Genomic DNA, 26,565 nt, shown 5'->3' with positions numbered 1-26,565 from the left:
TTAATGATCATTATTGGACATGAATAATAAACAGAAAAACAAATTAAAACTAAAAAAGTTGCTTACACTCCATTTATTTTAAGAATATTACAAGTTTGTCTTTTTACTGTTATATGTTATATTCCCTTTATTATAAATCTGTACAGAAGAAGAAAGAAGACATTTGAATAAAACATGTTCAGGTGAACCTAACATTCTTACAGAATACAAAGTGTATTGGATTATGAAAAATATAATCTTGTTACAAAAGGTATATCAACTATTAACCAAGACCACTTCCAAACATATTCCAACACCAATTAAACAATATCTGCATCAGAACTGCCATTATCCCTCTTATTCTGTGCCCAATACTGTAAAGTAATGTAAACAGTTCAGAATTCTTTTTGTAAAAGCATTAACATAAATAATTATATATATATATATATATATATATATATATATATATATAAAAATGTCTGAATCAACTTGTGAGATATTTGGTTGGGGAAAGCAATACAGAATTGAGACATTTTCTTTGGCACATTTTCCATTCACACAGATGTTCTGCATTTTACTTTATAATTAGAACTGCCACCTAAAGGGATTTCCTCTCCTTAAGACAGCTGTGCATGAGGGAGAAATAAAAATAAGCATCTAGTGGTCTACAGTGTCGAAATATTTTCAAAGCCTACACAAATGCATTTCAACTGCAGGCCCAATTACTGCCCACAGTTTATGGCCCCGATATTATCCAGCGCAGACGCAGGTTTAAACTGATGGCATTCGTCTCGGTCTCAAATTCCACATTTATCGCTGGCAAAATCGCTGGCGTGTGAAAATGCCTGCATCCATCACCACCGTGTGCACATGGCACAAATAGCCGGTTCAACATTTAAGCATCCGTCTGGCATGGGATGCACACGCTGCTACCCAGCTGTAAACCCACCCCTAAAGAGCAGCTTCATCTCGACACTGCATTTCTCTCAGTCAACAATCGAGCCGTGTGTAACGCACACCAGCCTGGCTGTAGATTAGTTCATTTTGGTTTCTTTTTTTTTCTGTGCCAGGAGCAAACAAGTTCTTGATCATTCACCGCGCCTGGAGTTCTCCTGCGCTTTATCTCGCAAATCTGTTGAGTCTTCGTTGTCTTATCTCCTCAGCAGCTGATGGTTCAGCTGGAATATTAAACCCATATGGCCGTCTTCCATCAGCAGAGCCACCTATATAAACAAGCAGAGGGGAAAGAAAGACTGTAGTGTTTTTTGTTTTTGTTTAACTATCCTTGTTGAACTGTAAGGATGCGATTGATTTTTTTCTACATCCTCCACACTTGTAAAAAATGTTCATTCAAATAGCATTAACAGAGTTCATTGTGGTGTGCATATTATTTTTTATGAACAATCTAGAAAAACTAATCCGGCTGTCCCTCACATGTTCCAGATATGCTTCAGTTGTAGCCCAAACAAAAGGAAAGCACCTGATTCCACTAATGTACATAGCTGGCGGAGTTACAAAAATAAAAAATAAAAAAATACAATGATTTTTATGAAAGTGGAGAATGAAATTAAACCAGCAGAGGGCACCATCTGCAAATACAACACCGTGCTGAAAAGGCACCGACATTCAGGAGCGTCTTCCAAGCATGTTTGTTCAGTAAGCAGATTTCTGTTGTTATGAAACACATGTAAACTCAGCAGAAGCATCAACAGGCCATGGAATATGTACAGTGTTATTGTCTGGCTGGATTTGCGGTGAGGCAAGGGATTAGTCCCCAACTCTGGCACTTTCTGTGTCACATTCGAGTCCGTATAAAATTGGCAGCGCAGTAAAAGCGGGCCTTTGCAACGGCACTAATCCATGGATGAAAACAGAAGCTCAGGCCACTTTAGCGCTCTGCCCCACACAACAATGACAAGGTGCACCCCCCGCCCCCCACCGCATTCCAGAACGTGCCCCCGTGTCCCCGAACCCATCTTCCTAAACATACCACGGTATTCCCAAATTCTGTATCCCCCCAACAAAAAAAAAAGTGCACTTTCATATGCATGTGAGCAGTGGTTGTGGGGGGGACTATATGCAGTAAAGAAGAAAATATATTTAAAAAAGGTTAATAGAGCGACCTGGAGACGTTCCTAAAGATTTGGAGCACGTGTTAGTTCAGCATCAATTTGACAAGTTGTTTAACTGCTAAGGGAACTCTGGTCCTCGAGGGCTGGATGGATTGTTCTCTAAATCGATTGACCTTCGCAAAAACACCTGCTTAATTTATCAGAATTAAAGCATTTCTAGTCCTCATATATTGATGATTGTGTGCTGTGGGGAACACTGCCGCCTTTAATTATTCAAGGTGTGGTGGTCGCCCTCTGTCAAACACGGGTTTAACGAGCTAATAATTTGATGACCTTCTGGTAACGCAGTGGGTATCTTACAAGCAGGAGGACGAACTGAAAAGAGGGCCGACTGGAAAATGGATGGCTGACAATGCATGTAATACTTGTCTGAACCCCCGGACTGCATATTGAAATATCTTAAAAGGGTTCAATTAAGATTAAGGGTTGATTGAACGAAACCTGATTTTGAGGATTAGCAACAACTTGTTGTGTTTGATTGGTTTTCAAAGTGGATAATAAGTGGGCCTAGATATACAGGACAGCAGGTAGGTCCTTGTCCGCTTCTCAAACCAAAGCTTCCCTTCCGGCGTGTTTATGCCGCGTGTTTGGCAACGTGAACGAACCTGGATTATTCATGAGTTCATCCCCTAGTCCGGCTGCTAAGGTTACAGCTGTGTGAAGCGCAGCAGACCTCTGGAAGCAGATGAATGATGAAATGGTTAAGTCTGCACACACAGTGTCAAAATGTAGATATTTGGCTTCAGCCTCTGTTCCTAGTTTAACGGAGAATTTTCATTTGATTTATGTTGAATATAAAGTGTTGTGGAGCTAGTGTTCCAATTGATGTAAAGTTAATGTATAGTTCACCATTATTGAGAATTAATTATCTTTGAAGCCAACACTGATATTTATCTGCTGATCAGGAGTCGATTGCTCTTGTCTCTACTGAGGGCAGCATGTAACCAATATGCTGGAAACTCCGGGCTTTTCTCTCCCGTGTTGTTTTTTATTTCTTAGATCAAATTGGTTTATTTTGCTCTGTGCACATGCAAAAACTACACATGTTGGTTCACATGACCACAGCACAGAGTGAAAGGACAATAGTTGTATTTCTGTATGAAGCTCAATTCAACAGAAGTATTTTCACGTCTAGGTTTAAATACATTTAAAAAAAAGCCTCATTCAAATTGCTTTATCAACCGCCTCTGGAACATGCTGCCATTAGTTTGTCTCATTATGCAAGCTAATTGATTAGGAAGAAGGAGCTAATTGCTTATTAGTCCCAGAGACATGTCCCTCAGCCATGCGACTACAGGAAGCCTGCAGCTGCACAGCATTATCTGTCCCAAAGACGAATGATCTCCCTGCGACTAAAATAAAGGCATGTATTCCATAGCATCACTTATCTCTGGCTTTCAAAAGACTGTTTTTGTAACCATGGCCAAAAGACAGGGAACCAGAATGGAGACTCTTTAAATACTGCAAGACAAGGAAAAATCATAGAACTTTTTTTAAATATGTTCTTCAGATATTATCACTTATTACCACAACGGTAAAATACAAATCGAATTTGTACAGTTTCCCCGTCTCTAGGTTAGATTTGGAAACTGCAAATATAGAAATTATCCAGTCCAAGCAAAGGACTGCCATGTAGGAACCCTCAGATGAATAAACGGGTGGCTCGACTGTTCCAGTAATCCCAGTAGCTGATTAAGGTTTGATTGAGTGGCCGTCTCCAGTTTAGATTTTGTTTCCAAGGTTATAAAGGCAAAACGCTTGCACAGGAAAGAAAACATTAATCAACTCCATTGTTTCGCAGCAGAAGAGGAAGCAATCGGAGATGGATCGGAAATGAACTTGGATGCAAAACAAACAAGACTAGGCTATTCAAGAGGCCTTTTACTTCCTCAAAGCACGGCTAACATGCAATAGACCTGCCTTGAAATCAATCGAACGGGCTGGCCTGCTCAAATTCGCTCCGTAACCTGGCGGTGAATTGTAAAACAAGGTTCTCCTGCTCTTTTGTTGACTCCATTGTGCTCATCTCCAGGTGAAGGGGATGATTTAGACCATTACTGAGCTGGACTGGTTTAACATGACTGGATGGTGGATTAACCAGAGACTGTTCGATTCTGGTACGCCTTACCTCTGTCATTCAAGCTGGCCCTCACCGCAGCCTCATACTGCTCCTCTTCGCTCAGCCCCCCAGTGTACACTTGGGAGGGTCTGTACCCAGAATTCCAGGCGTGGGGCTGGGATGGATAGTGGCGATCGTAGCCTCTGTATGGATCCTGGGCCTGATAGCCACTGTATCCTGCAATACAGGACAAGTCTTTGAAACTAATCTTTCCTCCCGGAGGCGTTCATTGATTATTAACGACCCCGTCATGAAAAGTGTTTCAAATACTTGGATCTTGCGTATGAAATATAAATATTTAACCATGGGAATTTCAAGTTTTTTGTTTAATGAAGAAAAAAAAAAAAAAAAAAAAAATGTAATGGTCATGGCTCGGAGTTACTCACCATTAATTAAACAAATATTTGAGTTACTTCCCAGCAGAATGGTTATGGTTACACTTCTGACGTGTGTGTGGAAATGGAAAAGTAACTACAATGCTTTAGAGGGGAAGAAAAAGTCACATTGTAGTTGTTAAACTCAAATAAAACTGGGGGAAGTTTCATGACATAGGTCAACATTTCCCATAAAAAAAATCTTTCAAGAAGTATAAAACAAAAACCAACAAAAAACTTTGGTGTAACTCTTTTGTTGAGTTTTGTTCAGTTGAGTTTTGTACTCCCTACCGACCGTTTTTAGATCTGGAAGCCGAGTGGATGTCACAGTTTTCACGTTTTCGGACGCTGTAGCTGCACCGGAGTGGCTTTGTTTGCCGATTGTTCAGTAAAGATTGATCCTCAGGGGGCGCCTGAGCTGCCAGCCCCTGCCTTGCCAACAGCAGCCAATGACCATGTTGTAGTTCCAAACTACTACCATCGCTATCTGAATTGGTTTCCCAACTCTCCATATGTGAACTTCGGTAGCACTATTAGCAAAGAGCTATGATTGTTCTCAAATAGTTTTTGTTGTCCCTAATCATTTATTTGTGCATTTGTATACGTCTATATCTCCATCTATATCTCTATCCACCTATCTATATAGATATAGTTTGGAGCAGATGACCGTCTGTTTCTGTTAGTCTTGTGTGTTTATGGAGATGGATTGTGATGGAGTGAGGCAGTCTCACAGCAGCTAGCGTTGCGTTTTTGCTTTAGTTTGATTGGCACCCCGGCACTGTAAATAATAAATCTCTATTTTGTGCGTCTGTTCTCCTAGACCCTGCCTGTTCATCGAGGTCATCCCCCCATGGTGCCACAATATATTAGTCTCCCCTGCCTTGCACCTGTGTCTGCTGGATTAGATTCACCGGGATACTGTACCGTACAGCGGTTATTGAAAATGGATGAACGCATATATTCATTTATAATGCGCTTTTAGGAGTATTTCTGTATTTGATTATTTTGTTTATTTTTCCTACCTGGATCTGAAAAAAGCTAAGTTCCCAAGATTCCTATTTCATATTTTTATTTTAAATAAACCACAAAATGAATGCTTACTTAGATCTCTGCTGGCTGAAATACAAAGTATGTTCCCATACGAATTTGTCGGGGCTTTTTGAAATCTATAGGTGTAATCCCTAGAAGTCTACATTAATACATGCTGGATATACTGTAGGGTCAATCTAAAATAAGTCTCCACTGACACATGCAAGTGTCTGATTTGTGTGTGTGTGTGCTTGTTGCTTGAGACGTGTTTGTGTGGTCCACTTTGATTGAAGAGCAAAAACTAAAGGAGACCTATTGTTTTCATTCTGTTACCGGATAAAATCATGAAAAACTGCAACAATAACCCTTTCCTAGATAACAATCGATGGACAACAACTTGCTACTCCCTTTATTCGATTCATGTCATGTGGTCTGTGTGTACCGCAGGGGGAAACAGAAAAAGAAAACAATTACGGAAAGCTCAAGGGAGGTTTGATTTGTTGTTTTGTTTATCAATCATGACCTGACAAAGAAAGAAAGAAAAAAAATCCATCTCTTTTATATAATTCTTAACAGCTGGCTTTATCTGTACTTAGTATGTTGTGCAACGGAATTATACTTCCAAAAAACCCACAGGACTTGGAATTGGGCTTGTTTGTTTTTTAAACGTTATTGCCTCCATCAACCCAAAACCAGAGACTGGGTTTTCGAATCAGGACCCGGACTCTGAATAACCCTGCCCTTTATTCTTGCTAGTTTTGAGCACTAATGTGCCTGCGCTGTGACCTCCCAGCGTCCGAGCTTAAGCCTGCTTTCCGACATAGCTGGGGATGTTTCAAATCCAGTGACCCGGGAATGACATCAATGTTTCTAGCAGGGCATCGGGGGGTGGTACAGCACAAGCCCTTTCAGAAGAGTCTCCGCAGCCTCTGATCTGAGCAGGGTGAAGTAAAGGTCTAGGATGGAGTTGGGGTAATGGAAGTGTGAATTATGCCTTAGTAAGCGGTGCTAATCTGACGAGGAAGCCTCCTTTAAGAGTACAGCAAACAGGATACGGAGGAGAAGTCCCCTGTTTCCCATCAAATCCCAGCGCTCCGACACCTAAGGGCCTGCAGATTTCAATTAAATTCAAAGTGACTGGATTTCATGTCTTCTGAATACAAAATAAGCATTACAAACGGAGCCCTGTAGCTCGCTCTATTCGAGTACGTCTCTCGCCAGCTTCTGTCACACGGGGGGTTGTACGGAGAGTTCGCGGCAGAGTGTGCGTGTCTCTTGTGGTCAACGTATAACCAGCGGTCTCCCGAAGACTGGGATGAAGGAGAAAGCAGCAATTAAGCTGCAACTGAACAGAAATGATGTTTGCAATTGGAGAATAAAGCCATACCTGAGTAATTGTACGTTTGTCTCGTACCGGAACGATCAGGTGACAGAAATCCTACGAAAGGAAATGGAAACGGTCAAATCTGATGCAGTTCACTAAAACAATAATAATATAATGTATACAGTGTTTTATGGTACAAGCTTCTGGAACAAATCTGTGCCAGGAATCCCATTCGCATTTATTTCTGAACTTTTAGTTGCCTGAATGATCGTAGGGTCACAACGACCTGAAAACAACATCAAAAGATCCAAATTATATTATCCTTGACTGGACAATTCAGTAGTGTCTCCTAATGGGCCACTGAGGGTGAAAAAACAAATGGGTGTCTGCTGCGGTGAGAAAAATCAGCTGGACATTCGAACAAAACCAGATCGGTGGAAATAGCTAAAAATAACCTCTGTGGAATGTAATGGAACATAACTTAAACACTATAATGCCAGATATGCTATGTAGAGGTTTGTTTTAAGGGCACTTTGACTGCCAGAGGGTTAGTGTGACATTTTGGACGGTGTACCGCCAGCAGTGATGGAATTCTGTGGTAAAGGCCCACAGGTCTACCGACCGGTCACAAAGCTGGGACTGTACCAGCATGGCTCAAGCGGAGATGCTCTTTCATGGCTTCCCTTTGAGTCATCAGTTTCTTGGATGAGTTGTAAGTGTTAATGAGGAAGAAGCCACAGAGACCATCTTTCTTGATGCACCAGAAACTGTGAGGAATGGCACTGTATTCCTCTGGCCCTCTAGGAAGAGGATTGCAGCATCTAAGCCCCAGAGTGGGCCTCCTACCTATTCAAAACTTGGTATTTTTAATATGGTTATTAAACTTTTGCCAAACAATTGTCCGTTTGTGCTGAAACACATTAAATCTGTTGAGAGAGGTTCCAAAAAATTGGCAACGGAAAAAGACTTGTCTATTTATTTCGCTTTCTGGCTAAAGCTTCATATACTGATGTATTTAATATTTCTCTACAGTTTTTTTTTTTTTTTGGAGATCAATTTTGAGTTCCAGTCATTTGTAAGCCCTGGGTATAATCTGATTCTGTTAATAATTGAATGAGGTTTAAACTTTCCAGTCAGAGAATATCAAATTGGGAAATCTCATTCAGCATTAAAAATTAGGAAAAGCAATCAAACATAATGCGGCACTGACGGAACTAATTTGGACATCTACATCTGTTTAAATCTAGACTGGCCGGCTATTGTTAGCAGAGTTTATTGCTGACTAATACTGAGAACTAATTTCATTCTTTCTAGAGCTCTTTGTGATTCCATGAGCTTTATCTGAGGACAATGGAGGAAGTTGGCGGTCCAGCATAAATATGGCTTTGCCTTTTAATATCCTTCCATTAAAATATGTTTTGCCTGCGTATGTAAAAAACAAAAAACACAGCCAGCAGCCTGATAATATTAAAATGTAGATTAATTAAGAAAGGTTTATAAGTAGCTTTATTGGGCCACATACATAGAACATATTTACCAAGCAACAGATAAACCTGATCACAAGTTGCAAAGAGTGATATGTTTTTTAACAGCATAAATAAATACACAGATAATCATCCTTTGTAAAAAGAACATGCATCCTCTGTTGATTGTGTTCCCCCTCATTTTGTGGCCTCCCAGAAAAACAAAAACATAAGATATAGGTTTTTAAAAATGTACCTGCACTTGTCTTCATTAGAGTCTTTAGTGGTCCCATGGTGTACATCAGTCCGACCAGAATGCCTGCCAGGTGCCCAACAAACGAAGTCCTGGGACGAGAGAAATTTCCACAGTGAATGTTTAAAGCTGCCCTATTATCTACCTGCTGTGCATTAATTCCCTTGAATTTCAATCAGCTTTGCAACTTGCAACCTTCCCCCCGTTTTCAAAACCCTTTCAAGTTACTGAACATCTACCGATCAGTTATCTGTCAGTGTTTGCGGCAAAGTATCTTTTTCTCCTCCCCCCCAGTCCACAAATTCCCAGACAACAAAGTGTGTCTGAGCAGTGGAAATGCATTTTTGGTAGAACTAGAGGGGAAAGACCACTTATTGAACATATTTAATTCATGAATTACATAAAGTGCGACAGAATTAAGCTTTTCCAGCAGGTTCTGACTGCTCCAGCCCGCTGATGATTAACAAAGTGAAAATGAAGCACATACGAACAGATGCTTCAGAGAGCAGACTTCACAAAAAATTGTATAAGAAATGTGAAACTAAATAAACTATAGCATCCAAATGCAAATGAATCAACTATGAGGTTCAAATACAACATTTACTCTATGGAAATGGATGGTTTCATGATTGTTTGACCTAAATGTTTCTCCCTATGTCCAAACAGATCTGTAAGCTCACTAGATGGAGCTAAATATCAAGTCACTACCAGGCTTTATAGGTGGCACAAATTGTGGTTAGTCCTGACAGTCTATATAAACTAATGAAATGTTCAACTGAAATAAATATTTTTTTTAAAGCCTGCCCTTCTTACCATTTTAAAGAAATCACAGTAAAATATATGGCTGCTTTCGTGATAAATGACAAATGCAAAACATTTCTGGTTTGTGCATCTTTTTATATATTTTTGTTGTAAAAAAAAAAAGAAAATAGAAAACAATAGAAAATCACAATCTGAATTTTACAGTTAATCTCTTCTTTATTAAAAACTACAGTTCTGCTTCAGTTTGCAATAGTGATTCATATTTATAATGATATCATTATGTGGTCCAATACACCTCTTCAAAGAGCAGCTGGACAGAACTAAATGAATGCTGGTAACACTTTACCGATCTTCGAAGCCGTCAAACAATTGTGCGCTGGGCACAATTTTGTAAAATGTTAGTAGAGGAGCAATTCAAGTTACTAAACATTTATGTAAAAACCAAGCAAAATAAATGGGGAGAGGCAGATAAATAAATAAATAATACCATGCAGTTTATGATTTATGGAAGATACTGCAGTATATGCATCTCTCAATAGCAAGAGTAACATTCAAACACGTGGATTTTCAGGAGTAAGACCAAGGTCTGCAAAGACATACAGTAGTTAAATCTGTTTCTTGAATACAACCGCGTGGGCAATTTAGTTACACCCCCCGCCTGATGCTACAAATCAGTATGTCATCATCCATATTACATACTTTATACAGTGATTTACTAACCTAGTAAAAGCACTAATAAGATCCTTCCGTCTCATCAGTTACCCCGGCCACTGGCCATCTTTCGGAGATTGCAACTAGGAAAGAATGCTTCCCGTTTATGACTGAAACGCACCAATGGAAAAGTTAAACTGCATTTAAATGTGCCATTCGGAGAAGTAATTAGCAACATCTCCTCGGGATGATTCATAGAAAAAGCTGAAAGATTAGAAAGGTCTGATGGCTTCAACATTGCACGGCAGTGTAATAAATGTGACTTGGCAGCAGAGTAACACTTCACCATCTGTAACCATCATCAATCAGAGGGTCTTTTAGTAGATCACTTGTACAGCTTGCAGCCCAAGAACTTGAATGGGTTCAAATTGGAAAAATGAAATCACATCTGTCGTACAAAGACAAAAGGGCTGCCCGTGAATTAAAGGAATGCATAAAAAGAGACAATGCAAATATGTTCACATCTTTAAAAATAAAAACCAAAGACCCACTATTAATATGATGCAACCCCAACACCGGTGCCTTTTGCAGAGAATGGACATTTTTCAGTTTACAAATTGCTAGGCTATAATAGACACAATATTGGGAAATGTACCTCTAAGTCTATTGGGTCGTTTGGAAACTGTGCTGCTGGTTTTACCCGACTTGGACATGATCATGGTTAATTAGTTTATCTTCAAGGCACTACAAAAGTGTTTTTCTCCCGCCTTAATACGCAAAAGTAGACGCCGTCTCCTCTGCTGCACTTTACACGTCGACGTAAATCGACGGAGGAGTTTTCATGTGCTGGTTATTATTAGCTTTCCTGTTCCCAGCCACCAAGCAAACTGGGTTATTTAATGCATACAAACACAAGCCCCTGATGAGCAGCTTATTGTGCACCACGGGTGTTATGGCAGGTGGCAGAACGCTGCAGTAAATTATTACTGACTGTCGGATCCCCCCCTCACTTTGCTAAATGGGACAGCATTCAATAGGTATGGTATATACGCTCTGTTTTTCAAGCAATTCACTCCACTGCTGATGTGTCATAAGGATAGGTTATACACATTTGCCAGTACCTGTGAAGACAAAATAGAGATAAATACAGATCTATATATGCATACTGTTTATAGGTTTATTTGTATATATGCATAGGTATAGGTTTGTGGGGTTTTTTTGTTTTAGATTTTTTGTCTACCCCAAACTGCATGATTTATTAAAACAAAAAATAAAAAACGTAACCAACCAATTCAGCAAAACAACGAATCTAAGCCATTCCAGGTCTTTAAAAGGTTTTGTACTGTATGAATATTAACCCACATCAAACCATACCGAAGAAACTGCTCTATTCATGGGCACAGGATTTCGAGTTTAAGCGAATTGCAGGGTTCTACTTGTGGGTAGTTTGGTTTTTCGTTTTTTTATTCATGGTACACAGTCCTGATCAACAGCAATCCATCCATTGCAGAGCCCCTATTTAATATTTATATTTAAGCAATGTTTTATATGTACAACGCTGATTCTCTTATTCCTGAGAGAGTCTTCAAATGAGACTGTAGTGGCTAAGCCCTGAGGCTATACCCCGATCTACTTCATTTGCAACCAGTCTCATTCTCTTCTGGGCAACACAAGGATACCATATGGTTCAGTAAGTTTAAGAAAAACCTTCATGAGGTTCCAGTTTGCTACATTTATAAACCAAGTGTGTAATTGTTTTATAGAAATGTTTTGCTTTCATACAATCAAACGTTGCCTAATAAGATTTATCTTTGAAAAAAATATATATATAATGTAGTGTCCTGAGCTTGATCCGGCTGACTATGGGTTAGCACCACGTTACGATAATGTTTATCAAAGAAGAATCGACATTTTTAAGATAAGAATTGCAACCTCTTCAAAGTACTGTTGACTGCCCTAAGTCTCTACAATTTTCTATGACTTCACTTCACATCTGTAGAGTATCTTATGTGGTGAACGCTTGACTGAAGCCAGCAAATTCTAAATACACGGCTGGCTTAAATTACTACTGTCGAAAAGGGCTCATTGTTCTTTCCTTCGCAATGGTATAATTACATGAAATGGAACCATACAGATACGCTACATGCCGTATATTAAGGCTTTCCCATTTAAGACGGGTCTCCAGCATCTCAGAGATTTTATATCATGTTTTATTAAAGTGTATAATTAATCATAAATCCGGTTTCAAAGTAGATGCATCCCACCATAGCATCTTTTAGGAAAATTCAACGCATTCTTTTCTACTGCACTTTTTGGTTTATAATTTTCATGACAGACTTGCAATAAATCTGCTTTATCTTCAGTCACTCAATTTCCACAAATACCAACCGTATGATTTTCAAAAAGGGCAAAATAAGATATTGGTCGTCATACATCTAAATCTGATTCACTTAATGGGTCACTTTTAATACTCTAAAAGAAGCGATTCATTCAAATCAGACTTTAGGACCAACTTCTTGTCTTGTGGTTTTGAAAATCTTGCCGTCTCACTTACAGAAAACAGCCAGCTGGGTCACTGTTCTTTCAAAATATGCAAAAGCGATCCTTTCTGCTATTTGTTTGAGGTCTATTTAACACTGTGTTCTGAGAAAACGTATGTGAATAGTTCTGGTTTATGGAATCTGCATTACAAAAAAACTAATATTAATGCAGAGTGAATGTGTGTACTGTTAAAAATGCATTACTTCCAAAACTAAAACCCCCTTATCGCCCTGGCAAACAGAATTCAAATATGAGATAGGTCTACTCCAAGTGTTGAAAATATGTCACGGAAAGAAAAACAAGATATATTATGCCGTTTCTTTTAAATAAACATGTTCGTTCTTAAATTATGGTCGTTGACTCGATTGAGGGGTTGTTTTCCAAGGGTGGAAGCATGCTTTAAACAATTCAGCGATGCCCATCATTTCAACAGGATCTTCCACACCAGTTGTTGACGGCACCGAATTTGCTTGTGCCGAACTATAGGTTTGAGGCTAATCAAGTTATTTTTTTTAGCTTGTGCAGAAACAGTACAATGTCTGTGTTAAATATGCGTCACCCCACCACCCCCATCCCAATTAGCACCGATTTCCCGAGCCCAGCTACATACAGGCCTCGTATTGAGATGCCTGAGAATAGAGGCGACTCAATGGTAGCAGCAGGGAGTATTCTAACAAGGTTAGGGTTGAAGGGCGTTGGAAGTGCAGTGAGAAAGGAAGGCCCCATTGTCAAGCTCAAGTCCATACCAGGTGCTGGAAAAGCATATTAATGGCTTCGTCTTGAAGAAATTAAAGATCCTGCATTTTTGTCCTAGCATTGTCATCCTTCATTACACACTTATGGATAAATAAATTCCCATAACTTAATAAACAAAAAAAATCTCTACTTAATACTAATAATCGTTTCATGTATTATTCCCATGTGACAACGACTTCATTCTACCCTGAAAGCCAAGTAAGACAACTCGCAAGAACCAGGAATTCAATTTGTTTAATTTTTTTTGTGTTGGTTATTTAGCACTAGGATAAGAGGCTTTTGAGAATTTTTTTATTACAAGATTGTTTTGGTGGGAACACCGAATCTCAGACGAATATTTTGACAACAGTTCAGTTCCATGATTGGACGCTAACCATACATAACTGGTTGCCATTCATTTTCATCAAATTACAGTACTGCCTGAGATTCCCGTCAAAAAATATACAGTGAGGGAAAAAAGTATTTGATCCCCTGCTGATTTTGTACATTTGCCCACTGACAAAGAAATGATCAGTCTATAATTTTAATGGTAGGTGTATTTTAACAGTGAGAGACAGAATAACAACAAAAAAATCCAGAAAAACGCATTTCAAAAAAGTTATAAATTGATTTGCATGTTAATGAGGGAAATAAGTATTTGACCCCTTCGACTTAGTACTTGGTGGCAAAACCCTTGTTGGCAATCACAGAGGTCAGACATTTCTTGTAGTTGGCCACCAGGTTTGCACACATCTCAGGAGGGATTTTGTCCCACTCCTCTTTGCAGATCCTCTCCAAGTCATTAAGGTTTCGAGGCTGACGTTTGGCAACTCGAACCTTCAGCTCCTTCCACAGATTTTCTATGGGATTATGGTCTGGAGACTGGCTAGGCCACTCCAGGACCTTAATGTGCTTCTTCTTGAGCCACTCCTTTGTTGCCTTGGCTGTGTGTTTTGGGTCATTGTCATGCTGGAATACCCATCCACGACCCATTTTCAATGCCCTGGCTGAGGGAAGGAGGTTCTCACCCAAGATTTGACGATACATGGGCCCGTCCCTTTGATGCGGTGCAGTTGTCCTGTCCCCTTAGCAGAAAAACACCCCCAAAGCATAATGTTTCCACCTCCATGTTTGACGGTGGGGATGGTGTTCTTGGGGTCATTCCTCCTCCTCCAAACACGGCGAGTTGAGTTGATGCCAAAGAGCTCGATTTTGGTCTCATCTGACCACAACACTTTCACCCAGTTCTCCTCTGAATCATTCAGATGTTCACTGGCAAACTTCAGACGGGCCTGTACATGTGCTTTCTTGAGCAGGGGGACCTTGCGGGCGCTGCAGGATTTCAGTTCTTCACGGCGTAGTGTGTTACCAATTGTTTTCTTGGTGACGATGGTCCCAGCTGCCTTGAGATCATTAACAAGATCCTCCCGTGTAGTTCTGGGCTGATTCCTCAACGTTCTCATGATCATTGAAACTCCACGATCTTGCATGGAGACCCAGACCAAGGGAGACTGACAGTTATTTTGTGTTTCTTCCATTTGCGAATAATCGCACCAACTGTTGTCACCTTCTCACCAAGCTGCTTGGCGATGGTCTTGTAGCCCATTCCAGCCTTGTGTAGGTCTACAATCTTGTCCCTGACATCCTTGGACAGCTCTTTGGTCTTGGCCATGGTGGAGAGTTTGGAATCTGACTGATTGATTGCTTCTGTGGACAGGTGTCTTTTATACAGGTAACGAGCTGAGATTAGGAGCACTCCCTTTAAGAGAGTGCTACTAATCTCAGCTTGTTACCTGTATAAAAGACACCTGGGAGCCAGAAATCTTGCTGATAGGGGATCAAATACTTATTTCCCTCATTTTTTTGTTGTTATTCGGTCTCTCACTGTTAAAATATACCTACCATTAAAATTATAGACTGATCATTTCTTTGTCAGTGGGCAAAAGTACAAAATCAGCAGGGGATCAAATACTTTTTTCCCTCACTGTATTAGACATGAACTAATGTGCACGTTTTCGGTTTGAAAACCCATTGGATTTTAGTACTTCTATTGACAGGTTTATTGGTTTCTGTCAACTTCCTATTGACAGAAACCAATAAACCTGTCAATAGAAGTACTAAAATCCAATGGGTTTTCATATTTTACTTATAATAAAGAAGGAGTTTCTAAGAGGGAAAGAGATTGCTGCCATCGGGTGGCCCTCATACTTTAAAGCTAGTGCCCAAAGGAACTTGATTTCCCGACACACTGCATTTAAGATCTCCACCGACTATTTAAGCCACTTACAAGACTTCACAGCACTCTGTTATTAACATTGGCCGAGTTGATGTGCCATTGCGACTGATTGGTCTAAATAACATTATTGAAGTTTGTTTGTTTGTTTTCCCCTGAATTCTACCCTTAGGCGCCCACCACAAGGGCTAGGATGGGATTAGAGCATAGAAATCACTGCGCAATGCCTCCATTAAAGACATAAGCTGAGGAAATACGACAGGAAAAAGGTCACCCTGTCTACTTCATCACAAGCTGTTCTGTATGCAAGCTTTGAAGCTAGGCCTGAATTACACACATTTCCAGCCCGACTTAGGTCCACCTGGGGCCTACCTGCAGGGTTCCTTGACTTCTATGTCTTTGTGACCACATAGTAGAGGGATAAAAAAAAAAAAAAAAACAGGTGTCCCCAGTTGCTTTCTCCTTCCATGTGCCAGGATACCACATGAGGTAAAACACACAATAACAGACGTTTAGCAAGCAGAGAAGGTCCCGAGGCTAAAAATGTACACCAGCGCAGGTCCTTCTCCGACTGCTGTATGTATGCATTTCCAACTGGAGTCCAAGTGGAAGCCGGCCAGCACTTAGCAATTACACAAAATCAAACGTCTGCTCGAACACATAAGAAAATCAAAAGGCAGGAGATTGCTAGCTCACACACACACACACACACACACAGCGGAGACGGCTCTGCCAGGCGCAGTTTTACGGCGTCACAGAAAATTATTCCACATTACCACATCGAAAGACACAATAGAAAGAAGTGTAACATTTTATTTTAAATGTTACCTCACTGCCTAGGATTCAAACAGTCATTCTGAAAACTAAACCCAATTTAATGTTCTGCTGCTGCTCCAAATCTAGAGTTTCATTTTTTCCAGAGACAGTTCTTATACTGTCTCCCCATTACTGTACCATAAAATAGTGTTGGTTTTGTGAGCCTTCATGCATACCAAAATAAATTAATGGGAGTTCTCACTAAAAGTGGAACCCATATCTTTTCATAGTTTGCATTTACAACAATGGGTTTAACCTCATCTATCTCATATCCCTTTTAGACATTTGTTGCCATAAAAGACTTATCAAACACAGCATCTGAACAGAAGTAAAAGCTTCCTTTTGCGTCTCATCACCTGCCGCCTGCACCAGGTCGTAGTCCTCTTTCACCGTCTCCCCATCACTCGTCCCACCCCACATAAACCACCTTGTAATTGAACGACAACATTAACCAACTCATAACTACAGAATGTCACTATCTTATAAATCTTCCACGTCTGCTTTCTGTTGTTTACAGCCTCCTGTTTCATCACCGTCAGAATGATTGATAGGAGAACAGCCCAGACATGATCTCAGGCCCTCATCTTCTTAAAGAAAGAAACTGCTGTGCTACCCTTGAATGACTGCTCCCGATACAAGCCTTTATGACTTATACTTGAACCATAGTTTATGTCTGCCATGAGTCAGTTAATATATAACAGCCCGGTCAGTAGGGCTTTCCCATCTCTTTGATGTTATTTCATTTTAAGTAATGCAAGATTGAATTTGCCCAACACTTAAAGACGGAAATAACTATAGCATATGCGTCAACTGCGACGTTGCACAAAAAACAAAAAAACTGATTGTTTTAATGAGAATGAATTCCTAGACCTAATGAAGAGAAGCCACAAACTACTTAGAGGAGCATTCAAAGGATACTGAATGAATCAGACCCATAATTTCTTAATTTGTTCAGCTGCTATCAATGTAATGCGAGTGACTATGCAAACCAGAACAATTTCCTGGATCCTGTCTGACTGAGGTTTGCATATATACAGTATATATTCTTCCTAGTGGCTGTCATTGAAATAATTAGATATTTCCAATTCCAGTTCTCCATGGATGTCTACTTACCCCGGTGACATAAAATGGATAAGCACCAGCTCTGCCCAACAGGCGTACTTATTGACGACTGGAACGCCCATCACATGAGTGACACCGCCTGGGAAGTAATGGTTGTTTACCACCTTCAAGGCAAATAAAACTCCTGCGAAGAAAAAGAATAAGCGTCTGTCAGTGTCACCGGGCCGTTTAAAACTGAACACAAAACCGTTAATGTTAAATTGGATGTCAGGTCACCAAATGGAGTTTATACTTGAGTGTTTCTTACTCTAGTGTGTTGTCTGAGTCAGTTGCTTTGTTTTTACCTGTTGAAGCACACAGAGTAATAGTGAGAGAACGTTTTTAATTAGTAAAAACTAAAGACAGCCACAAAAATTCAATGAAATGAACAGAATGAAGTGTAAAAATCAAACAAATAGGGTAGTATGTTGTGTCCCCTTTAGAATCCTTAGAAATATGATTTGCCCCCAAAACATAACAGCGTCATTATTGCCTACACTTTCTCTTCCCACTTCCAACAGACTATCAGCCCAATATCCGTACTGAAGAGCATTACAAAGTCTAGCCATCCCGTACACAGAGAGACGAGCATGGTACCTGAGAATCCAACAGCACACTGCATCTTGTAGGACGGGTCATTGGTGACCTCGGACAGTGCCATCTCCAGAAGTATGTACATGACGCCAGTCAAGAGAGAGAAAACGGCGATGATGTAGCCGAACCAGGGGCTGCCCAGCCTCTTCTCCAGGCGTACCCCTTTGTACAGCAAGGACACCATGTTGAAGTACAGATGCCAGTCATCGGCGTGGTGAAACGGGGAAAAGAGGAGCCGCTGCCAGTCCCTGTAGGTGAAGGCGTGCTGCACACTGATGCACACATTCAGTAAGTTTTTTAGAGGTGCCAGAAAGAGGTAAATGTTCAAGCCCAGGGTAGCCAGAGTCACAGGGGGGATGTTGTTGAATCCCACCTGATAGATCTGGGAAATGAGCAACAGCAGCCCGACATTAATTCCCCGTTGTCTTGGTCTCATCTCTAAAAGCTGAGGCAGACACTCCAATCCAAGGCAATTCTTGTCAGGATGATTAGCAGGCGCTTAATAGCTGAAAAAACACAATTAAGAGACATTAAGCTGCTAGGCATAAGGCAAAGCAATGCAATAAATAATTTATTTCCACTATACGTATTATACAAGATATTTACTCCTTTGTGTTATTCTTTACTATTATGCCCCACATTTCACAATAAGGAGGGATGAAAAAAGCTCCATTAGGCAGAATTAAGCATTTTGCAAGGACATGTTTTGCTGTAACTGTAATGTCTGTTTTTCTTTCCTTTCTGAATTATTGCATTTTCAAAAGTTGTACATTAATGCAAGCACTATGCTTGGTGTGTAGAGGCTGTATCCTCAAACCTCCCATCTGTCTGCTCAACATCATTCATACCTGCTGGTAGAAAAAAACAGGTCCCCAAAAAGTGATGCATTGAGAGCTTGTGAAGCTACCGTTTTCTGGAGTCAAAGTGAGAGACGTCCGCAAGACTGAAGCCTTGTGGACACAATGTTTGCAAGCATACCATTGTAGAAGATATAAGAAGTTGGGGGAGCAATAAAAATACAGACACTATACCTCAACAACTGAAGCAACATCTGACAAACATATATAATACTATAGATTTTTTTTCTTCCAATTCCATTATTAGAATTTAAAGTTACAGTTTCTGGGCGTTTACATTCCAAGTCTTTAGATTTCTTGAATTGAATTGATTTAGTGAATTGTACAGAATCTTTAACTATCGAAGAACAATGACTCATTCTGTGCACTACAAGGAAGAAAGTTGTTTTGTACCAAATACTAGTGTGTGTGTTTGTGTGTATGTGTGTGTGTGTGACGGTGTGCCTTCATACACAGAAGATTGCTGTTAGCTTAAATAATGTACAGTGGGGGACTGGCCAATTAATCAAGCCATCTATTTCACCTCAGGTGGTCTGTCTTCTGCTATAAGGGGAGCACTGTGAGAGAATTGACCAAAATCCACAGTCCGCTGTGATTCACATCTGCAATTAATTCTAATGTTGGATTGCTATGAAAAGAACGTTTAATTTCTAATTTTAATGGCATTCATTGCTGTTGTTCAAGGTTGCATATGTATTTTAGCTGGTAATGTCCTCATAATGTGGTCACATTAAATAAGCCCAAGGGAGAACACCATATATTGATCCCAAAACCAGACATAAATAAGCAGTTAAAAAAGCTTCTGTTGCTCATACCCAACATTACACAAAGATGTAATTCTGAATTATGCTTGGATGCACAGGCTGAGAATAAAATTATTTTGCAGTACATAAATGCAAGCACTGTAAGCATACACTTCTTCAGACACTTTCGCTCTATTGCTACATTCTCCACGTAACCTGAATGCAATCAATCATGGTTTTCTTGACACATTTGCTAATGCATTCCAACACACACAAGCACTGCAGGTGGGTTGTAAGTCCCAAATATATTCATTGGCATTTCCAGGACAGCGAACTGGCGTTTCTGACATTTGGGCTACAGCAGCTGTTTCTTGTACATTTTAATACAATTATTGGTTAAAGGGAAAAGCCCCTGAAACTGAAGAAAGTTGAAGGAAATATGTGCAAAAGTTCAGAACACTTTGAGATGTCAAATATTAATTTAAAAGAAAACGGACAACATAAGCAGTGTCTGACACATTCTGATAAGTGTTGTTTTGTCTTTGTTATTTGATTTATTTTTTGTTAAAAATGTTCTGCTGAAGTTTAACTTGGAGATACTTAATGAATAAACTACCCGTTTCTTGCAATAAGTTTGAAAGTTATAATTAAAGTGAAAGGTTAATTTAATGCAGCTAAAGTCACTGATTGTTTTGACCTCAACTAATCAATAACTAAAAAAGGAAATTTACTGCAACAGTATCTCATACATAATGTAGTCTCTAAGTTTCGATTACAAAGTTTCAAAACCTCGTAGTTTTGAACTGCCTGATAGATACCAGAGGAAAATCTCTACACTGCGCTGTAGAATTTCGAACCGTATGGTAAGACTCTGGATCTAAAAAAGGAAGGGAATAAAAGGTTGGTAAAGTTCACTACACAGTTTCCTACAATTTCCAAAGGTTATTTATTTAAAATGATAGTTTACCAATTAATTAGCTAATATTATGTGTATTAAGCTGCATTAATTATTTAATTATGGGTTTAAAAGGTGTTTTATGACCCAATAGGAAAGTCACAGGTTTCGAATGACCTGAACACCCTATAAATCTGTGATCGATCATGGACACACTATGATACAGAAAATCATCGGTTATTAAATACGCAGCAAGATGTTTACAATTTGCAATGTAAGCCATCTAAAGTAATCCAGATTGTTACCAACAAAATGCACTGGATAATTCTGAAACTATTTTTTTCTTGGACTAAGGAGTATACTTAATCCTAGACACAGCTCCTTCTATACAATACATCCAGCCTGTGTGACAACTCACACTCTGCTGGGTAACAGATCATGCATAAATGCTTATTTGTCAAAATAGCAAATATCAAGAAATATGGAAATCTGTTATTTTCTCATATATTTTCTTCCAGTAAAGGGTATAAAACAGTACAGTATGATTTCAGTATAGCCAAAAAGATTATTTTTTTTCTGCAAACAGAAATGAATGAAGCATCCCAAAAAAGAGGAAACCATATATGCTAAATGGTCAAGACTACTGTATGCCTTTGTCGTCGGAAAGCTGTTTATTTCTGATGGAATCTCCTTTGAAAAGTTCACTGCATTTATCTTGAATTCTTCCTCTGACCTCTTTAGGCACTTCTCCGATTCTGGGGAAACTGCAGACAAGAGCGATGTTGTTGGATTTCTCCAGTGACTTCCAAAACATGCCGTCGCCTACAAAATGTACAAATTTTCAAAGCTGGTTTGAAAAACACCATTGTCCTCAGCCTTTGCTGCCACGCGCCAGCATTTTTTCAGCACCCACTTAAAATAAATGGAAAATCAGAGTTGTATGTTAACAAATTTATTATATTGCAATACTGTGGCACACATAAAATGACCAATTGCATTCAGCCTGCATGCAATTTCAAGAATGCACTTACAGAGCATTTAGGCTCTGCATCAGATACCAGTCAAACTATTCAACTACTACCCTCATTGTAAAAAGACACAAGCAAGGCTAAGGCTAAAGTGAAAGACCGCATTTGGTTATGACATGCTACTGGCATAGTAAAACAGTTACATGAAACAAAAGGCCTTTAGTTAAGATGGTTTTCAGATAAAGCAACTGAAATCTTTAAGAAAATGAAAAACACACACAAAGATTAAAACTAGCGGCAATGCCGTATTTGTCACAAAGCTCATTATATTTTGACCTGTCAATCTTCTCATACTCAAGCTATGTTCTGGTCTTTGACAATCATCGACTTGGTTCCAGTGTTTGTAATTTGTAAAAGTCAATTTTCAGATATCTTAAACGCAGAAGATCAAATTTGGACAGGTTTACCTATGGTTAAGGCAAGGGTACATTTGCGAAACAAAATAGTCTTACCCTTTTAGAGAATTTTATTCTGCAATTAAGAGGACACCATTATAAACGGCCTAGCTGGCTTCAAGGCATCGATACAGAATGACAGTGCCACAAAGTCAAGGTCACTAAACTTCCCCAAGGGCAGTGTAATATGTCCACCGTTTCATCTTAGTGCAGCAAACCCCTCTGAAGAGATCAAGGGAATAGAAATTCTAGCAGTTCAAAAGGACTAGGGAATGCTCTGGTTATTCTTTATTGTAATCTCACAATAAAAAAAAAAATAAACCTAATATTAAATTACTCTCTAATACTTGTAATGCCACTCTGGAGAATCAGACTGTAAAGTAATAAGTGGATAAGAGAAAACGCTACACAATTTAATTTGTCAAGAGATCTGTGTTCTAGGGCTCGGCAGACTCATTTACTTTTAAAAGAAATATTTCCCTTTCCGATGCTTCTCGTATCTGACAAATGCTATCTTTTAATGTCTCAGGCTACGTTTTTTGCAGAGGATGGATAGACAAAGATTAAAGAATAATGAGTACTGCTGGGAACTCATCTGCCCTTTTTTTATGATTATTAATTTAATTTGTATCAGCATTTAGGAGCCTTTCTATCTGTTCTCCTTGGGAACAAATCAATTTAATGGTACAGGTATTCAATACCTTATAAAAGCTAATGTAGATCTTTCCAGACATCTCCCGATTGCCCCCGTCAATAGCAATTAAGCACCACATGTAGACTTGCTTACCATTGCAAATACATTGTTTTGTCTGTGCGATCCAATGGCAGATTGAGAGAGGGCACGCTATAGCAGAGCAGGCTTTGAATCTGTTATATCTCTATCCTACTTCCACAATGCTAGGTGTCTGCTTCCTCACAATCTTGACATTGTTTCAAGGTTTGGGAATATTACACTTTAAATTTAAGGCCAGTGCAGGTGAAGATTTTCTCCTGCCAGCTTTGTACCCACCAATAACAGAAGCAGTACAGGCTGTTCCTATAGGACAGTGGAAAAAACACTGAAAAATCCCTATGAAGTACTGAGCAATCCTTCATAAACCTCATGACTACAACTCTACAACTGGCTGAGTTGCAAATAAGCCCAACATACTGGCACAGAATTACAGAGCTTACGCATGGTGCATCACGGTGCATAAGTGTCGTCCTAAAAATAAAAGGAGTTACGAGCTGTGGACATACATCAGGTGCATCCGAGGTAATTTGAGCTAACCATATTTGCATTTAACTTCTGCAGTGCAACTTGTGAAGAATGAACATAAGAACATAAAGTTTACAAACGAGAGGAAGCATTCAACCCATCGTGCTTGTTTGGTGGCCATTAATAACTAAGTGATCCAAGGATCCTATCCAGTCTGTTTTTGAATGTTCCCAAATTTTCAGCTTCAATCACATCGCTGGGGAGTTTGTTCAGATTGTGACGCCTCTCTGTGTGAAGAAGTGTCTCCTGTTTTCTGTTTTGAATGCCTTGAAGCCCAATTTCCATTTGTGTCTCCGGGTGTGTGTGTCCCTGCAGATCTGGAAAAGCTCCTCTGGTTTGATGTGGTCGATGACTTTCATGATTTTGAACACTTGAATCAAGTCCCCACGTAGTCTCCTCTGTTCCAGGGTGAAAAGGTTCAGGTCCTCAGTCTCTCAGTAGGACATTCCCTTCAGACCTGGAATAAGTCTGGTTGCTCTCCTCTGAACTGCCTCTAGAGCAGCGATATCTTTCTTGAAGTGTGGAGCCCAGAACTGCACACAGTATCCAGATGAGCTCTAACTAGTGCATTGTACAGTCTGAACATCACTGCCCTTGTTCTCAATTCTACACTTTTGACAACATACCCTAACATGCTGTTTGCCTTTTTTATTGCTTCCCCACATTGTTTGGATGGAGAAAGTGAGGAATCCACATAGACTCCTAGGTCTTTCTCATGCGTTACTTCATCTAGTTCTATTCCTCCCATAGTGTAATTATAGTGGACATTTTTGTTACCTGCATGTAATACCTTGCACTTGTCCACATTGAATTTCATCTGCCAGGTGTCGGCCCACAACTGAATATTATCTAAGTCCCTCTGAATAGTCTGTGCTGCCGAGATTGTATCTGCAGAGCCACCTATTTTAGTATCATCTGCAAATTTGACAAGTTTGCTAACTATCCCAGAGTCCAGATCATTAATATAGATTAGAAACAGCAAAGGCACTAGTACTGATCCCTGTGGAACTCCACTAACAACCTCACTCCAGTTAGAAGCAACTCCTCTAATCGACACCCTCTGTTTCCTATACATCAACCAGTTCATAATCCATCTACTTACATTACCCTGAATGCCTACAGCTTCCAATTTGAGGATCAGTCTTTGGTGATCAGTCTTTGGTGAACCTTATCAAAAGCGTTCTGGAAATCTAAGGTTCCACACCATTACTCAAGAGCCAACATGAATAGCGGAGATTCTTTAACAATGTAAGTCCTGTCAATCCTGTCATGGAGTCAATTTAATTCTAGTACAGTTTATCTATACAGAGACGTGCAAGAAAGAAAATAAAGAAAGGAAAACTTAGATCGGTCAGTCTACCAAGTACGAGGGTGAGCTCCCATACACACAAACACATTTCTATATGGAACAACGCCTGCTGAAGCTTTAATTTATACAAATTGCTAATTTTAATTCAGAGTGCATGCCTGGATACTCTGAACACACAAGACTGGGTCATGCGACAAACTGTCAGAAGTAATAAGCAATGAGACTTCTGTCTAATTACCTGGATAATAACAAAGGACAAGACTATAATGCAATTAGACCCGTAATTAATTTACACGACACAGATCTTGCAAAATTACTTATGCAGATGTTAAACATAGGTAATAGGTCTTCAATTTCGAAACAGCTGATTTATATTATAGTGTTTGTGACGTTAATGATCTTTTTTTTTTTCCTCAAGCTCAGATACATGCAGGGCTTGTTAGTATTGCTGTGATTAGTTTTACTCATTCTCCCTTAAATGTGAATTTAGTCCTCACAGGTCAAATTAAAATATATTTAATGATTGAATAAAATGTATGCGTGGGAGGGATGTCCCTTAGAGTAGAGAAGTTTTCCATTATTTTTTGTTAAAGCAGCAATTACATTGTTATCCAGAGGCACAAACAATGGCATAACCCTTGCATCAAAAAGGAACACAATGCTGGGTGACATCAGCGATGCTACACATTTGTATAGGTGAAGGACATTCCCAATAAATGTCAAAACCACTGTCACTATGTGGGCTTCAGAGAACACTATAGCAGACGCTGATGCAGCCTTTTGTGTAACACACACACTCACAAGTAATTCATTCAAAAGAAAAGCAATGCACTTGTGCCTAACTTATGGACACCTCATTATAGTGCTAGACTTCAGGTTAATGAAGCCCCTTTCATGAATGCACCACAGCTGGATTTGGTTCATATACCTCTGGCTTGCTAGGCCTGTTGTGGTTCTTCTATGTATTCAACAACAGACAGAACAATGTTGCCACAGAAACAAATAATCAAATTTAAAAACTGTAACAGAATAATTTGACTGACGGTCTTGCTTAATCTATGAACAGTCTTATGTTTTAGGGATTTCTTCTTCTTCAGCCCCACTCTTAATTGTGTTTTGGCGGGTTGGTTTCTCAGACACGCCCTTGAATACGTCAGACGTACGACGTCATCGCGTCGTGCGCGTCAAGAAAATAAAAGTGCGATGTCGCGCCTGCACTGGCATTTAGCACACAGATGACCGAGGCAGCTATATCGTCCGTGCATTTAACGTTGGACACTCATTCAACTGCTTCTGGGGGTTTTATCCACCTCCTTCTTGAAGCTTCTTGTCTTAAGTGTCACCAAGAAACACATAATAATGATTTCTGAACAAAATAACTTTCTATACTTACCTACCGCTCAGACAGTGGCACATCCGCTCCTGCCTAGTTGAGCATCGATCACTGCGTTACAGAGTTGCTAATTCTGCCGTGTGTAAGGCATTAAGAGCAGGGATGAACACAGCCGGCCTCTCGGTGTGGTTGTGATGCTCCTTCTTCCTCTGCTGGCGATGCGGAAGCACAGTCGCAAAGTGAAAGCGAGACAGGAGAGACTTTGGCGGAGAAGGACTGCTTTTATACACGGCAGCTAAAAGCGTGCATTTCACACTGTTTCGTCATTTCACTTCGTTACAGTGAAACACATGAGAAAGGCACTTTACTATGACGCGCAATAAGAACGGCTGGCGCACTCCATTAGAAATCATTAGTGACGTCAGTGTGCCTGCGCAGGAGGTGCGTGCTGAGGAAGCGAGAGCCCAAATCTGCCAAGACTCCCCGTGTCCATGTGTATTCGTCCGCAGTCGTCTCAAAATAAATACTCAATAGAGACTTATTATGCCAGCTAATGTTATTACGTTGCTGCAATGGTGTGTGTTAGCTCTGATGTTGTGGCAGATCTTAATTTTAAGAATTTTAAACGCTATCTATACATA

At 39.8% G+C, this 26,565-nt stretch overlaps 1 protein-coding gene across 3 annotated transcripts; it reads right to left on the bottom strand.

The window, feature by feature from the left end:
- Positions 1 to 58: 58 nt before the first annotated feature.
- On the bottom strand, positions 59 to 26,347 carry rhbdd1 (rhomboid domain containing 1). 3 transcript variants are annotated; one of them, XM_066709740.1, is made up of 8 exons: positions 25,985 to 26,347; positions 18,110 to 18,612; positions 17,525 to 17,657; positions 8,677 to 8,765; positions 7,021 to 7,071; positions 4,240 to 4,407; positions 2,717 to 2,786; positions 59 to 1,202 (listed from the first exon to the last, which is right to left on the bottom strand). In XM_066709740.1, the coding sequence occupies exons 2-7, from the start codon at positions 18,540 to 18,542 to the stop codon at positions 2,734 to 2,736; spliced, it is 927 nt and encodes a 308-aa protein (XP_066565837.1). In that variant the 5' UTR covers positions 18,543 to 18,612; positions 25,985 to 26,347; the 3' UTR covers positions 59 to 1,202; positions 2,717 to 2,733. The 3 variants fall into 3 exon arrangements, with proteins under 3 accessions (XP_066565837.1, XP_066565836.1, XP_066565835.1); XM_066709739.1 differs by lacking the exon at positions 2,717 to 2,786 and having other exon boundaries at positions 25,989 to 26,347; XM_066709738.1 differs by lacking the exon at positions 2,717 to 2,786 and having other exon boundaries at positions 25,985 to 26,346.
- Between the last annotated feature and the right edge of the window lie 218 nt (positions 26,348 to 26,565).

This window comes from Amia ocellicauda, chromosome 7 (assembly GCF_036373705.1).
Source record: "Amia ocellicauda isolate fAmiCal2 chromosome 7, fAmiCal2.hap1, whole genome shotgun sequence".
NCBI lineage: Eukaryota > Metazoa > Chordata > Actinopteri > Amiiformes > Amiidae > Amia > Amia ocellicauda.
The sequence above is the reverse complement of the archived record's forward strand: the minus strand, read 5'-3'. Positions and strand labels throughout refer to the sequence as shown.

Bases quoted from the DNA above. Each gene is read 5' to 3' on its own strand.
- rhbdd1 (XM_066709739.1), bottom strand. From the start codon at position 18,542: ATGAGACCAAGACAACGGGGAATTAATGTCGGGCTGCTGTTGCTCATT. The intron at 17,658-18,109 runs GTACCATGCTCG...TTTTCTTCGCAG, and splicing joins GTGTGCTGTTGGATTCTCAG to GAGTTTTATTTGCCTTGAAG. The intron at 7,072-8,676 runs GTACATTTTTAA...TTCCTTTCGTAG, and splicing joins TCTAATGAAGACAAGTGCAG to GATTTCTGTCACCTGATCGT.